General features: G+C 37.1%; 1 protein-coding gene across 1 annotated transcript in view; it reads left to right on the top strand.

Annotated features, from left to right (window-relative positions):
* Positions 1-15,511, top strand: part of Smp_179260 (putative alpha-galactosidase/alpha-n-acetylgalactosamini da se) — a gene marked incomplete at its 5' end in the record, with an annotated part of 21,518 nt that overhangs the window by 532 nt on the left and 5,475 nt on the right. Inside the window, 4 exons of the mRNA XM_018797893.1 lie at positions 137-811; positions 2,001-2,275; positions 2,321-2,410; positions 15,024-15,337. Coding sequence (XP_018652890.1) covers positions 137-811; positions 2,001-2,275; positions 2,321-2,410; positions 15,024-15,337 — 1,354 coding nt within the window. The remainder of the gene's footprint in view (positions 1-136; positions 812-2,000; positions 2,276-2,320; positions 2,411-15,023; positions 15,338-15,511) is intronic.

Genomic DNA, 15,511 nt, shown 5'->3' with positions numbered 1-15,511 from the left:
CCTAAGGCTTCCAATATGAAAGAATTCTGCGTGTGTGTGAATCATGAATTATTTTCATTAGTGCTGTATTCGTGAACAAAATACTTGATATTTACAAATTCTGTTTGGTAATCTCCATGATGTGTTGTAATTTCAGGGTATGAAAAACCTTGCACAATATTTGCATTCGAAAAATCTACTGTTCGGAATAACTATTGGTTATGGAACTGGAACATGTGCAGGTTATCCAGGTAGTATGGACTTTCTCGAATTGGATGCCAAGACTCTGGCTGAATGGGAAGTGGATTACGTGAAGATGAACTCGTGTAACAGTCCTGATCACATGATGCCTGATGGTTTCGAAAAGTTCTCACGACTACTCAATGGAACTGGTAGACCAATGATGTTTTTATGTACATATCCTTTATATGGTTCATGGTATGCAAAACCTGAATTGATTGATTGGAAGCGACTACAGAACAACTGCAATCTCATTCGTGCTCTGCCCAACTCCTTTAGTTCTTGGGCATCTGTAATCGGTATTATAGATGGATACAAAGTTCGCAACGATGTTTTACCGAAAGTGGCTGGTCCAGGACACTGGAACGATCCCGACATGTTGGTCTTAGGAAACAACGGACTTTCCAATGATCAAAAGCGAGTCCATATGGGTATGTGGTGTATGTTCGCTGCTCCATTAATCATCTCAACCGACATGGACAAGGTGGATCAATTCAGTGCATCTCTGTTACGCAATAAACATTTGTTGGCGATAGATCAGGATAGAGGTGGACATCAGGCGGAATTCATCAAATCACGAAATGATGTACAGGTGAGTTGATTGCATTAGATTGAAATTCTTATACATAGGTGTTTAGATACTCTTCTTCGTGTCACGATACTACGAAACTTTCTTTTTACATAAGCAAAGCGATAGTTGTTTTTGAGTAAGACTGGTTTTAAGATTTAAATTCTCCTATGAATGTGCTTAGACATTTTTGGTTCTGATGTGAAATCCCAACAATATATTTCCACTGAAATTAAATAATTTCAATATAAATGTGTATTACTGTGATGATAGAATTGTTCACTAGTAAGTTGAAGGTCCAGTATTTTGTATTTCACAATGTCGGGATAGAAATAAACATTGTTTGTTGTGTGGAAGTGTTGATCATTTCAGTATCACATTATTTAGGTTGTGATTTTTGTGTTGCACAACTGATATAAACAGTGATGACATTGTGATCAGTGCGTTTTCAATTTTGTAACTGTCTGATGGAGTCATGAAAACCTAACGGAGGTCCCACTGAACATTGTTGCCACTTCAGCAACATAATTTTAAACACAACAAGTAGAAGGTCGGATTTTGGTAACACTAAACAAATGGACTTCACAATAACTATCTCCACTTATAAGTCATTGTGGGCGTTGAATGAGTGGGTTAGGAAATAGTTCAGGTGTACGTCTGTGCTAATTTTCAAGGCAAATCTGCAATGATGACGGCAATGTTAGTCGTTGTGTGATTGGAATTCTCATCTTGTACCGTCACAGCAAGAGATATCATTATTGAACTGTTCAATCTGTAGACTAATTCATGGCTGTCCTTCTGATTAACTTCAAACACATAAAGTCCGAATCAGGACATTGTGATTTACGAACACGTAGATTGTCTACAATAGGTAAGAGAGTATAATATGACTTCCGAAGTTTTTATCAGTTAGTGTATGCTCCGCCAATCGGACGTAGTCATCAACATACATTTCAGAAGACAACCCAATATAAACCACACAGATATACTGTTGACCATTCTTTTCTGATAATATAGATGAATGTTCATCTGAAATTATCCAAAACAGTATGCAGATTCCAAATCGCACGACATCAACCGTTCGGTTCTGCAATATTTTCTTTCGAATTCTCACTATCAACAAATATCACGAGGTGAAATAAAATTGTCGTTTGCTGATGTACTTAATGTCAACAAGATATCTTTATTTGGTCTCATATTTCTTTTCATACAGATGTGGATACGACAATTAAATGATTGTCCAGTTGGTTGGGCAATCGCTTGCGTCTACACAAGAAGTGATGGAGGACCAATCAACTTTACCACAAATCTGGATGAATTCAAATCACAAATGTATACGATATCAGGAGATAAATTCGAATTAGTGGATGTATTCACTGGTGATAAGTTCAAGGACGTGGGATTGAAAGAGAACTTTACAATTCCTATCAATCCATCTGGAATAATGATGTTTCGAGTGAATCCATTCAAATTGGTTTATAGTGTTCAGTGAATTGATGAACCTTTCCCTTTCATGGTTTCTTTTTAACGCAGTTCATTTCATTCTGATCATGTGATTTTAACTGGACAGTTATTGAATGCACCATTACTTAATAAATATTCATGGGAAAATGGTTTTGTTTGGTATTTCTCATTTAGCTTGATTCATGTTCATTTGAATCTAAGCAATAAATGACACATTGATTGTAAAATAGTTTTGAGTGATTGTAAGAATGCGGATTTATAAATAATCAGAGGCAATTATAACAGGAGACACATATGCCCATAAGAGACTGATCGGTAACAGTCCGAAATATCAATGAGAAGAATCAAAGAAACATTGCTAAAATGAATTGGAACTTCACTTGATTGCATAGATTGATGTCTATCAGGACTCCGTATGTAAGTGGATGACGCGATGGTGTTTGAAGCGAAATGCAGTTGGTTTGAGTCCTGGAGTAAACAGAACTATGGGATGCAGGCACATACATCTGACGAGTCCTGAATGGGACCAAACGCGTTATTGATTCCATTGCGAGTCACCAAGTTTTTATAATGTAACATAGTTAGTTCCTGTCATTACTATAATACAGTACTCCACGTTGTCGAAGATTACCAATCAGTTCAACTACGAACGATATCAACCTGCTAACCGCTTGTTTATTCGTAGTCGCATTCTTCAAAATTTGTTACAAATCGAATTGGAAATGCTCAAGGTGTAAGATACAAGTCGCTTTGGGAATACGTTTGTCGCCATAAATAATTAGGTGTCCAGAACACTCGATGGACAAACACGCTGAGAGAAACATATTGTATGTATTTGAATGAAATTCAAGATCCAGATGTTAGTCAAAGTGTTGATTGTTAGTGTTTATTACCATTAGAAGCATGAATAGATATTGAGGTAACAAACTTGTGTTCATTCAAACTGACACGTACTTACAAACAGTGGATCAAGTGTCTAATTGACGATTGGCAAGTAACAAACATTCAATAGGGTTTTCTGGGCCTTGCAAAATGACTTGTAGAAAATAGTTTAACGATTAAATTGTTGAGAAAGCCTTACAACCACAGTCCTTCTTCACAACAACGATGTGATTTTCTGTGTCTACGTTCAAAAATGTGGATGTGCATAGAATATATGATAATAATTGTGACAGGTATTATTCCCAAATGATGTCACTCCTAATTCGGCAATTAGATGACAATACGATCAGACGTAAGGATTAAAGAGAATCGACTGACAAGATCATATACACTACCATTCAGACAATGATAGTAAGAGACAAATCAAGAAGAGAGATCTTGGTCATTGCATATGCAGTGAGTAAAAAGAATAAAACGATTAGGACCGAGTGTCATGATTGTTTACATAGAATGCCGTCAGACTACAGTTTTAGGAGAAGTCTAATGTGAGAATCTATACTCTCCGAAAATACCACTGAAGGCTTGCTTACCTACGCCTATTACCTTTCGTGAAGTAGCATAGGCTACTCAACACAATTGTCCATCTAGCTGAGTCATGTACAATCCTCTCCTGTTATTTCTAGTTGCTATTCAACCTTCCCATGTCTGCTTCCAATTCTCGACTCCGTGTGTTCTTTGACATTCTACTTTCTCAGTTTTAGAGGGCTTCCAGTTGCGGTTGACTATGATCACCACTACAGGAAAGTTACTTGCTAATTACTAACTCGTAACCGTTCTGCCACGTGCGGGATAAATCTTCGGTAGAAGTTAACCAAACCGAGAAATGCCTTTAGTTCTTTGAGTGTGGGCGGAACAGTTCACTCCATTATTGCACGTACTTTATCCCCTAACTTAATAATGTGACCAAGGAATTTTATTTCCGGTTTGCCAAGTTCACACTTGTCTGGGTTGACTGTTATTCCATAAACCGAAAGGCGCTGGAATAGTAGTCTTAGTTGCTGATAATGAACATCTGCGTTTCATGATACGATCAGCAGATTCAATACTATATATATTCTGAAAATAATATTTACAGAATTCACACCAGCTTACAGGCATGATCAGATTGATATAAATAGCAACATTTAATGCAGAGTACAAACATGAAGTTTAAGATTGTTTTATGTTTGCTGGTTTAGTAATTAATAAGTAGTTTATATATGGAATACATCACGGGAAGCCAATGCACCATGGATCTTTTAATTTTTTTCTTAAGTGGATAGCCTGAGGATTTATGAACGTATTTCTTTAAGGTTATTTTCAGTGCCAGAACGAGTTATTGAAAAATATCTAGATCCAGGGAAAGTAAGATTAAAGCAAAGACCACGGAACAACAAAACAATGATTGCCATAATATGCCGATCAGGTTTACGACTGTTTGTGTTAGATATTATACAAAGTATTTACAGTTACTGGAGACAGTGTTAATGTAAAGTGACAGCAAGTAGGTGGTTATACATTCAAAGTTCCTATAATCTCACTTGCGGAGTAAGATACACTTACAGGCGCTAGAGCATTTAATGCATTTTCAGAGGAGCAGTGTGCGTCAATTAAGCGAACAAATAATGGGAGAGATTTTATGCTGGTAAATTATTCCAGAGTCGAGAAAATTTACTGATAAAGTAATCCATATAGAGAAAAGATCTGGAACATGTTTGGTTCGCTAAAGACAAGGAGTTACGAATGTCGTCATGTGAAGTTTCAGTATATTGTATCGCCTGGTTGGATGTGAAGGATAGTTTGTTAAGTATTTTGAAGAAGATGATGAGATTTAGTTTGAGTCTCCTCTTCCATAAAGAGTAGACCTCAAGTTTAATACACCTACAATTATATGTCACGTCACAAGAATGCAAAGTGTGAATCGTGTCTGTACTGATTCCAGCCTTAATTTATCCTTTATGCGCGTGCTACTAAGAATAAACGCGCAGTATTCGAGGAGAGGTCGAATACAAACTTTGTGCAATAGAATACGTGATTCGCTGTCATGAAGGTTCCGAGTTATGTAACCTATAAGGCGTTGAGACTTTGAAGTTTGTTTCATTGTCTGTTCGGTAAACGACATGTCGTAGGTGTACCTTAGTCTTAGGTTCACTACTTTGTGTAACCTAGATAACACTTCACCATTTATGGTAAGATCGAGGTTGAGTGATGTATCACCGAAGCACAGCCATCCACATTAAGCTGTATTAAGCTCCAGTTGCCATTTCGAGCACCACTGTGCTACCTTTCTAAGCTTTGTGCTGATGCAACACAAACCTTGTACATTTAAATACGAGATACTATTTGATGTCGATTGCTGAGGAAGGAAACAAACCAACCAAGCAAAGGGTTTTGGACCGTAAAAGATGCGAGTTTACCTATGAGAAGTTGATGGTTGACCATGTCGAAGGCCTGAAAGTGTCCAGGTATAGAACCAATACGAGATATCCTTGACTTCGAAGAGAATAATCTAAATTAAAGAAGTCAAAATGACATGTCATACAGGATCGATTTTTAAGAAGTCCATGTTGCGAATCATCAATAAATTGTTCAGTCAATAAATAGTTGGATAGTTCGTCACTAATAATTTTTTCCATAATCCTAGAGATAACTGGAGTAATATTTATCGGACGACAGTTGTTCATGTCAGTCATATCTCGAGATTTGTAACGTGGTATGATTTACTCGGTATTCCAACGGTCAGGGTAAGTGCCTGATTCCATAGAGAGAGTAAACAGCTTAAGGAGAAGAAGTGGAATATCTGGACCACCATTTTGTAAGGAAATGATGACATCCCGTCTGCTTCATGACCTCTCGAAACCTTGAGGTTATGTAAGGCCTTACTAATTTTCATACATGTGAAGGAGATAGATTTCATTGAGTTATCAGTCATGCATATAACTCTAGAAATAGAGCCATTTATGGATTCTTAGCCATTTGCAAAATTACCACTGAAAAGGTCTGCTATAGTTTTAGTGTCATATATAAAACTGTTTTTATGCAGGATGCATGGTATATCAAACTTTTGAGTTGATTTAGCACGTTTATTGTAAATGTGGATTAGGTTTTGCACTTTTGAGCTAGTACGTAGTGCTAATAGCTCTTCATTAATGGCTTTTCACCTATGTTTCTCTCTAATTTGGTTAAAAATTATTGTTATTTGTGTAACTGCCATGAAGTCGTCAGATTTAAAATAACGTTTCTGTAGGCGTCTTACTTTAATGCCATATTTAGCTGGTATATATAATTCGTAATGTTTACTAATCCTGTAAGTCTTAATTGCCGCACAGGAGTCTAGACAAGAGTTAACAATGAAATAGAATATGTTGATGGCATCTGTCAGACTATTACATGAGAAGAATTCATCCCAGTCTGAGAATTTGATCAGTGAGCGCAAGAGGTCCCAGTCTGCATGCTTATAGTCTCTATAATTGCAGGTTCTTTGAATTGGTCGGTTCTAAGAGGGATAGATAGGGAGAGCACAAACCACTATCTTATGATCATTGCTTTCAAAGTTGTTGCATACTAGTACAGATAGGGAGACGACATTTCTACTAAATATTAGGTCAAGTATGTTATCACTCCTTGTTGGGGTAGGAAACCACTGTGACCAGCATTACAGATTAAGGATTGACGAAAATCCATCACTGCTTCACTGACAACTACCGATATTCCAGTTAGTCCCAGGATAATTGAAATCGTCAGTGATAATCTTAGCACTGAAGTTAAGAGTAGATGTATGTATAAATGCATTGATGATAAGATCATTCAAATTACCAGTACTATCAGGAGCTCTGTATATACATCCTAGTAGTAGACTATGATTCAAGGTGTTGATTGATATCCAGATCGATTCTGGTAAACTATTCAAGATACTATCTTCAACTTTGTTAGTTGTTCAGGTATCCAAAGCAAATATAAGACAACCGCCTCCTCGCTTAGTTTCTCTGTCACAGAGATAGAGTCGATAGTTCTGGATATTTAATTCGGAATCGGCTACTGCTGAATAACTTCATGTTTAAGTGGTAAGTGTAAAAGAAGGCTTGGCTAGAAAGGCTAAGGTTCTCAAGGCTGAAATTTTGTTCAGAAGTGAACGTGCGTTAATAAGTAATAATTTTAAAAAAAAAGTATAGAGTGTAAAAAAACCAGGAGCATCCCTTTCGATGGTATGAGTTCTAGATATGCCTGGACTATGGCCTAATGTGTTTACCTGACCGTATGCGCTGTCGCTTGAGCGAACTGTTGTGCTAGTGGAACAAGAGATTTCTGGAGGCCGAAAAAATATCATTATTTTGGTAGCTTCTTCGAACAGTTTCAAAGGAATCGCCCAGCTTCGAAAAGAAGATACCAAACTTCAGCACCAGTCATCCTCAACAACCATCAAACTGCGCATTAAACAGATGTGAATAGTTAAGGAAACCTTAATATGTGACAAATCTACAGGCATGGATCGCTCAACTGTGCCGAAACATTATCGACGCAACGTCTTCAATACGCTGCATAAACATTCTGATCCACGTGTGCGTGCATCCATCAGGCTTATAGCAGAACAGTTTTGCTGGCCTGATATGAATAAAGACGTGAGATATTGGTCACACTCCTGTGTAAGCTTCAAAAAAATCTATAGTGATTAGACACAACAAATGTCCCTTAGGCTCGGACAAAACTCCTGATGTTCGTTTCTACCATGTTTATCTGGATTTCGTGGGACCTTCACCAGACTAAAATGAATACTCTTATCTTTTAACCTGCGTAGACCGTTTCACTCGATGGTCAGAAGCAGTACCTATCAAGGACACTACTGCTGAGACAGCAGCCCGCGCCTTCGTCGAACTATGGTTAGCAAATTTCGGCTGCCCTTCAACCATCACTACAGACCGTGGACGCCAGTTCGAATCTGAACCTTTACGTTGTCTGGCCACACTACTGGGAATCACTCGCTTTCAAACGACAGCCTACAACCCACAAGGAAACGACTCTCAGAACGCTTTCACCGACAACTAAAAAACTCATTATCAACTACTATCGTTTCACAGTGGAATGACACTGTTCCACTCGTCTTACTATGCATTCGCAATGCACTGAAGGTAGACATTGAAGCACTGGAGCTTAACTTGTTCATGGAGCGACACTTCGACTTCCAGGGGAATTCGTGAATCTTTCATTTTCTTCGATGAACATGGATCTGAACTCCCACACGAGCAGGCTTACAAACTCAGCGCGTTCAGTTAAGCCTGTTTCCACTCGACCGCAATTAACTGATATTTTACTTCAACCTGAATTACGATATAATACATATGTCTTCGTACTTTGAGACCCACATTAACGACCTCTCAAATCAGCGTACAAAAGATGCAACGATATTTGTGGGAGTTTATTTACCTTTTCTCGGCCGTTTTGTGTCTTTACGCGCGTACGCATATATTTCGAAATGCACTTGCACACTCTTCCTTTTCTTTGTCAGGATGACTGATAAAGATGATGAAAAAAACGATGAATTTTAGGAGGAGTCGAAAAGTTTGTTGTACTTTATTTCACTATTAATATATATTGTACTTCATGATTAATGTGTGGGCGAGAATGACAGTGATTGGTTGTCTTGATGAGTCAGGCATTAGATAGGATGACAGGTGTTATATATATATATATATATATATATATATATATATTCCCCTATCCTTATTATGTATTGACTGTTTCTTGTTGATGGACACTTATCGATTGACTGTTCCTTGTGTCGGATTTTGGTGTGAAATATATTGACATTATAGTCAGGCTAATCTCGTGTTCTTGATCTGAGTTCTGTTGAAGTCCTGTAGAATAGACACTGGGTGGGAATCTAGTGTAGATGTTCGTCTAAGGCAAATTAACGTCCCACATACGTGTAAAAAGTAAAAGGACTGTTGTAACAAGAAACCCCTCCAGTTATAACTAGTATCCTCTACGTTTATAACAATTGACGACGGCATCTTTACGTTTATAACAATTGGCGACGGTGATTAAAACGGATCTACGCTTACGTATTCAGTTAAAGTGAATTTTGTATCAAGAAAATGGATGATCTGAAAACCTTATTGCAACAGCAAAATACTCTTATCGAATTATTAGTCAAAAATATGTCGATATCCTCAAGAACTGATGTGTCTAATTCCAATATGACTCTGGATTCTATTGCAAATTCAATAACTGAATTTAGATTTGATCCAGAAAGTGGAGTTACTTTTGAGGCATGGTTTAAACGCCATGAGGATTTATTTATTAATGAATGTAAAGAGTGGGACGAAAGTTCAAAATTGAGATTATTATCAAGAAAGCTCGGAGTGTCCGAACATGAAAAATTCTGTAATTTTATCCTTCCAAAAAAGCCATCCGACATAACGTTTAAAGAAACAGTTGAATGCCTGACTCATATATTTGGAGAACGGTCATCAATTTTGCACACTAGATACCAATGTCTTCAACTCGTAAAGAAAGTACAGGACGATTACGTAACGTATGCAAGCATCGTGAACCGGGAATGTGAACGGTTCCGTTTACAGGAAATGTCCTCAGATTAGTTCAAATGCCTTATTTTTTATGTGGATTACAATCTTCAGTAGATGTAGATATTAGAACACGGATTCTGGCGAGAGTCGAACAAAATCCTAATATCAGTCTACAATCAGTATCTGAAGAGTGTCAAAGAATTATTAATTTGAAGCATGACACGAATCTCGTAGAAAGGAACAGTGAACACGCTGGAGTTAGAGCTTCACGTAAATCTTTTAATGGAAATAAAGATTCGAACACCCAGAAAATCCCAAATTAAGTGAAACACAAAACGTCATGTTGGCGATGTGGCAAGTGTCATTCTGCCAAAGTTTGTTACTTTAAAAAACGAGTATGTTTTCAATGTGGTAAATATGGTCATGCTCAAGTATGTTGTAAAAGTAGACAGAAAGTTGCTGATCATGAGCATAAGTTCCGTAAAGGAAATAAGATGCAGACTTCAAAAGTAATACCACATAACCGCAAGTTAGAGGAAGATATAGTGGTTGCTTCTATATCACTTGAACCGGAAATAAAAAGAGTGTTCTGTGATGCTATCAGAATCCTACCAGTAACGGCAGAAGCAGTTAAAGAAGCCACGACTAGTGACCCTCTACTTAAAAGAATAAAGGAAGCTGTTTTAAAGGGTTGGAAACAGGACAAAGCTGATCGAGAATTTCACCAATATTTCTTGAGACGTGAGTCTATATCGATTTATGATAATTGTTTGATGTATGGTGAACGTGTTGTTATCCCTAAATCTCTTCAGCTTTTTGTGCTTAAACAGTTTCACATTGGTCATCCGGGAATGAACAGAATGAAGGCATTTATGCGTAGTTATGTCTGTTGGCCATTAATGGATAAGGCTGTGGAAGGATACGTATTGAGATGTCGGCGATGTGCCGAAGGTGCAAAAGATCCACCGAAGGTAGAATCCCAGCCATGGCCAGAAACGAAAAAGCCTTGGGTCCGACTACATGTTCATTATGCTGGACCTATAAGTGGACAATATTTTTTGGTGGTGGTAAATTCGTACTCGAAGTGGCCTGAAATTTATGTGGTACGAAGACCATCTACGTCTGAAACACTGTTACGTCTGAGACAATTATTTGGAAGGTTTGGTACACCTAATGTTTTGGTTTCAGATAACGGAACGCAGTTCACGTCGTTAGAGTTTACGGAGTTCTGTAAACAGAATGGAATCGAGCACGTTAGAACTCCACCGTATCACCCTAAGTCGAACGGGCAGGCAGAGAAATTTGTTGATATTCTTAAACGAGCTCTCTTAAAGATGGGAGGAGAAGGCAACATAGAAGAGGCTCTGCAACAATTTCTCATTTCTTATAGAAGTACGCCAATTCCAAACTGTCAAGATGGGAAATCTCCAACCGAAATAATGTTTGGCCGACCGATTAGAACATTTTCTGATGTTTTGAACCCGAAAGACAGAATCAGTGGACTACAAAAAAATAAGAAAGGGAATTGCCCGAAAATTCGAGGGTTCAAAGTAGGTGACTCAGTCTATGCACGGGATTTCCGGCCTGGCAAGCCAAAATGGATATTTGGGTTTATAAAAAAACGACGTGGTACAGTATTATATGAAGTGATGGTCGAAAATACACTAATTATTAGACATGTAAATCAACTGCGTGATAGAAAATGTGTTTATGAGTCATCTAAACTCAAACCATTACCAATCGAAGTATTATGTGATACATTTGATATTCCACCACCACCACAAGTTGAAATGAAAAAAAATGATCTAGAATCAGAAGTTAAACGAAGGTCATTCGGGAAACGGAAACAAACAGACCCTAAAGTGAAATCATACGATCAAACTTCGCGAGGGAGGTGATGTGTGGGCGAGAATGACAGTGATTGGTTGTCTTGATGAGTCAGGCATTAGATAGGATGACAGGTGTTATATATATATATATATATATATATATATATATATATTCCCCTATCCTTATTATGTATTGACTGTTTCTTGTTGATGGACACTTATCGATTGACTGTTCCTTGTGTCGGATTTTGGTGTGAAATATATTGACATTATAGTCAGGCTAATCTCGTGTTCTTGATCTGAGTTCTGTTGAAGTCCTGTAGAATAGACACTGGGTGGGAATCTAGTGTAGATGTTCGTCTAAGGCAAATTAACGTCCCACATACGTGTAAAAAGTAAAAGGACTGTTGTAACAAGAAACCCCTCCAGTTATAACTAGTATCCTCTACGTTTATAACAATTGACGACGGCATCTTTACGTTTATAACAATGATCTATTATTGTAAGGAATGACGACTATACGCTGTTAAACATGACAAACTATCAGAAGTATTTACCAACGGCGAATTTGATGAGTTTAAAATTATGGCTGGCCACGTAGTAGCGTCATCACCACCCCACAAGGAAGAAGTGATCTGTAGCAGTAAGCGAATCCCCAAAACAAATAGTTCTGTAGGTGTTCAACATTGAATGCTTACCACTCATTGAGCTGAAGGCGCTCGGTCATGCATCCGCACCAGGTCACGAGTAGTAACGACGTACCCAACAATTCCTGCAATCGCTAGTCACATTAAATCAGTCGATTCACAATATGTTGATAAACAACCGAATATATCATCGAATCTCCCCGTTTCTGTCTTTTGATTTCAGTTGGTGGGTACGATTAATAATAGTAGGTGTTACTGTGTATAGCGTTGTCAGCCTCCGAATAACTTTGGCATCTTTACCACATTATCTCGAAACCGGTAAACTCAATCACAGTCATCCATCGAGCCTACACATCTTCCTCACCGATTTCAATCTTATGTCGTTTAAGAATGACCAGTTCATATGGCTTTCTATGATGCTCGATGAATCTCAAATGCTAAACAAATTATGTTGAACCCCGTCATTGATTGAACGTCATGGTGTTCAGTACACAAAGTGTGCAACACCATTCATGTAGATTGAGAAGAACATGCAAATCAGTGTCCTCCATAAATGTTTCTCAAAGACACATTCACTCCTTCACGCATACACACACCAACTAAACACCACTTATCTGAAATCATAATCCCCACTACAAAACACACAACACATTGTACATAATCCATTAATCCCAAACAAATGACCATTATGAAGAACAATCGTAAGACCCATCATATTCCGTTCCTGTCCTCATAAGGTTATCAGAAGACGGACAGTCGATGTGTCTATGAACTAGTTTTTATGTATTTAGTGAAGAACGCAATGAAGGGTAGAGTGGCTTCGGTATTAATGTGAGATCCGTGTGCACTTTCATATATGGTTGTTTGACTTCAAAAAATGTGTATTTTCAAAGTTATTAACTGGTTGATCAATGAGTGATAAAACCCCTCACAGTCGCTTTTAGTTCATTCCTTTACTACGGTCATATTCATTAGAGTATAAATACGAGTTAGTTCCTAATTCAGTCAACTGGGCAATTCAAACGAAATGTAAGTGTCGATTATTAATTGTGTGATGACATATACATAATGGTTTGATAATGTTTCATTTTCAAGTGTGGTTTGTTGTCTGCAGTTATATCTCGGTATGAATATTCGTAGAAAATAGATCACTCAACGATGTTTTACAGACTATCATTGTTTCAAAAAAGTCTTAATTTCAATTTGAACAAAACACGACTTTTGTCTTTTGAAATTATTCCGATTATCGAACCTTCCTTGAACAATATTCCAACTGATATTGTGAACTCAGCGAGGTCTTAAATCTCAATTACATTGTTGAAACATTAACTGAATGCACTTAATCTATCTTAATAATAGATGTATGCTCTAAAATAGCTACGCAAAGGTAGGAAAATTGTTACTATGAGAGTTGACAAAGGAAACACTATTGCTGTTATCAATAATTCTGATTATGAAAGATAAGTGAATGAACATCTTCATACTGGACCTTATGAAAATATCATGAATAACAAATGTAGAGCCACTTTGAATAAGTGGCTGTCCTCCAAGTATCTCAGGCATTATTAAAGCGTTAGATCTATGTTTACATTCAGCTGAATTCAGTTTTCGAGGAGATTTATTCAGACAAACAGAATGTGTAGCTATGGGATCACCGGTTTCGCTAATTGTTACTAACCTATTCATGCAATCCCAATGTGTTCTGATCCACAAAAAGTTCGTTTAAGATACAAAGATGAAACTTATGTCATTATAAAACTGGATACTTTTAACGAACTATTTAAACATGTCAACAACTTTCCTGACAGAATCAAATTCATCAAGGAGTTGGAATCACCTAAACACAAATTACCTTTTCTAGACTGTTTAATTTGAAAGTATTTTCCGAAAACCAACACATTCAGGAAGTCAGCTTATCCACACTCGACTAAAGTGGCAGTGGCCAAAAATATGATCATCACAAGAGTTCAAAAACTTTTCCCTGAACCAAATGATATAGAAATAGGAATGAATTTAATTACATTCACTCTAGTTAAGAACGAAGAACAAAACAGCATTAATAGTGGAAAAAGGATCAAAGAAAAAGGAATGGGTTAACAAAGTGGTGATCCAATATCGTCAAGGTATTCCAGAGGAGATCAGAAGGATCCTAAATATTCAAAATATAAGAGCATTCTTTTGAACAAACAATACTCTAAGATCAAAACTAGTAAGAATTAAAGATTCAATACACAAAGGAGAAGAACAACAGAATTGTGTCTGTGAAATCAGATGTAATGATTGTAATGCAGCGTATGTATGTGAAACATCAAGGCAACTGAATTTGATGGTGAAGGATTATAAACAATGCTTAAAGCACATTCCTTAGTCCTCAGATGATGTAAGGAAACTTGAGAACAAGTCAGTGATAGCAATACACTCGATAGAATCAAGTCATACAATTGATTTCAATGGCACAAGAATCCGTCAAAAAGCTTTCAATTCTTATGAGGAGAAACAAACAACCGAAGCCCTATACATATGGGCTAATTTAAACAGTAATAATAAGGGAGATGAAATACAATAAGCCGTACCATGGCAACTAATCATTAATAAGTAAAAACCTGAACTCCTTTTTTTCTTTTTTATCTATCTCGTATTATCTGATCGACAACAATTACATTCAATGATTCTAATCAGTTGTCTTATCTGAATTTCAATAGTTGAGATCATGAGATAAAGATGAATGCAACAAAAACTCTCATCTCAAGTTATAAAAGATTTGGGTTCAGTCTCAAAAATATCGTGTAGATCAACTTTATTTAACTCCTCCCGGAGCTCCTCTGGGTCTCTTTTTATCAACTTTTTGCAGCAGACCCCAATCACTAAACACAACTGTAAATCGACAGAATTATCGGACAACGAGTAATTCAAACAAAAATGCAACAAGTCCCGTAGCTACGATTAGCTCTTCTCTTGTATTGAGTATCTCCGAGGAATCAAATAAAGTCAGTACTACAGATTCTCGTGTTCAAACTTCAGATGATAACATGCAATCGGTATTATATACAGCAAACGACATAAATTCACCGTCAGATACTCCTCCAAAACTACCTCCTCGTATGGTGACATCGAACAATGGCAATATCCTGATACCCAAAAAATCTCAAGTCCCTGAAAAAGTAGGTTTGCCAGTATGATAGATAAGTGTAAAGCAAATTCGATCATTGTGTATAATTAATCGTTCTTTGTTTGCTAATGTTTACACCGGCCATATCTTTAAGTAAAAAAATCTATGATGTTTCAGGTTCACGAAGTGTAATAAATATGCATAGATCCAGATATTATTATAAAGAATTA

This window comes from Schistosoma mansoni, chromosome 6 (assembly GCF_000237925.1).
Source record: "Schistosoma mansoni strain Puerto Rico chromosome 6, complete genome".
NCBI classification, from domain to species: domain Eukaryota; kingdom Metazoa; phylum Platyhelminthes; class Trematoda; order Strigeidida; family Schistosomatidae; genus Schistosoma; species Schistosoma mansoni.
Note: the sequence above shows the minus strand (reverse complement) of the source record. Positions and strands in the feature narration are given on the sequence as shown.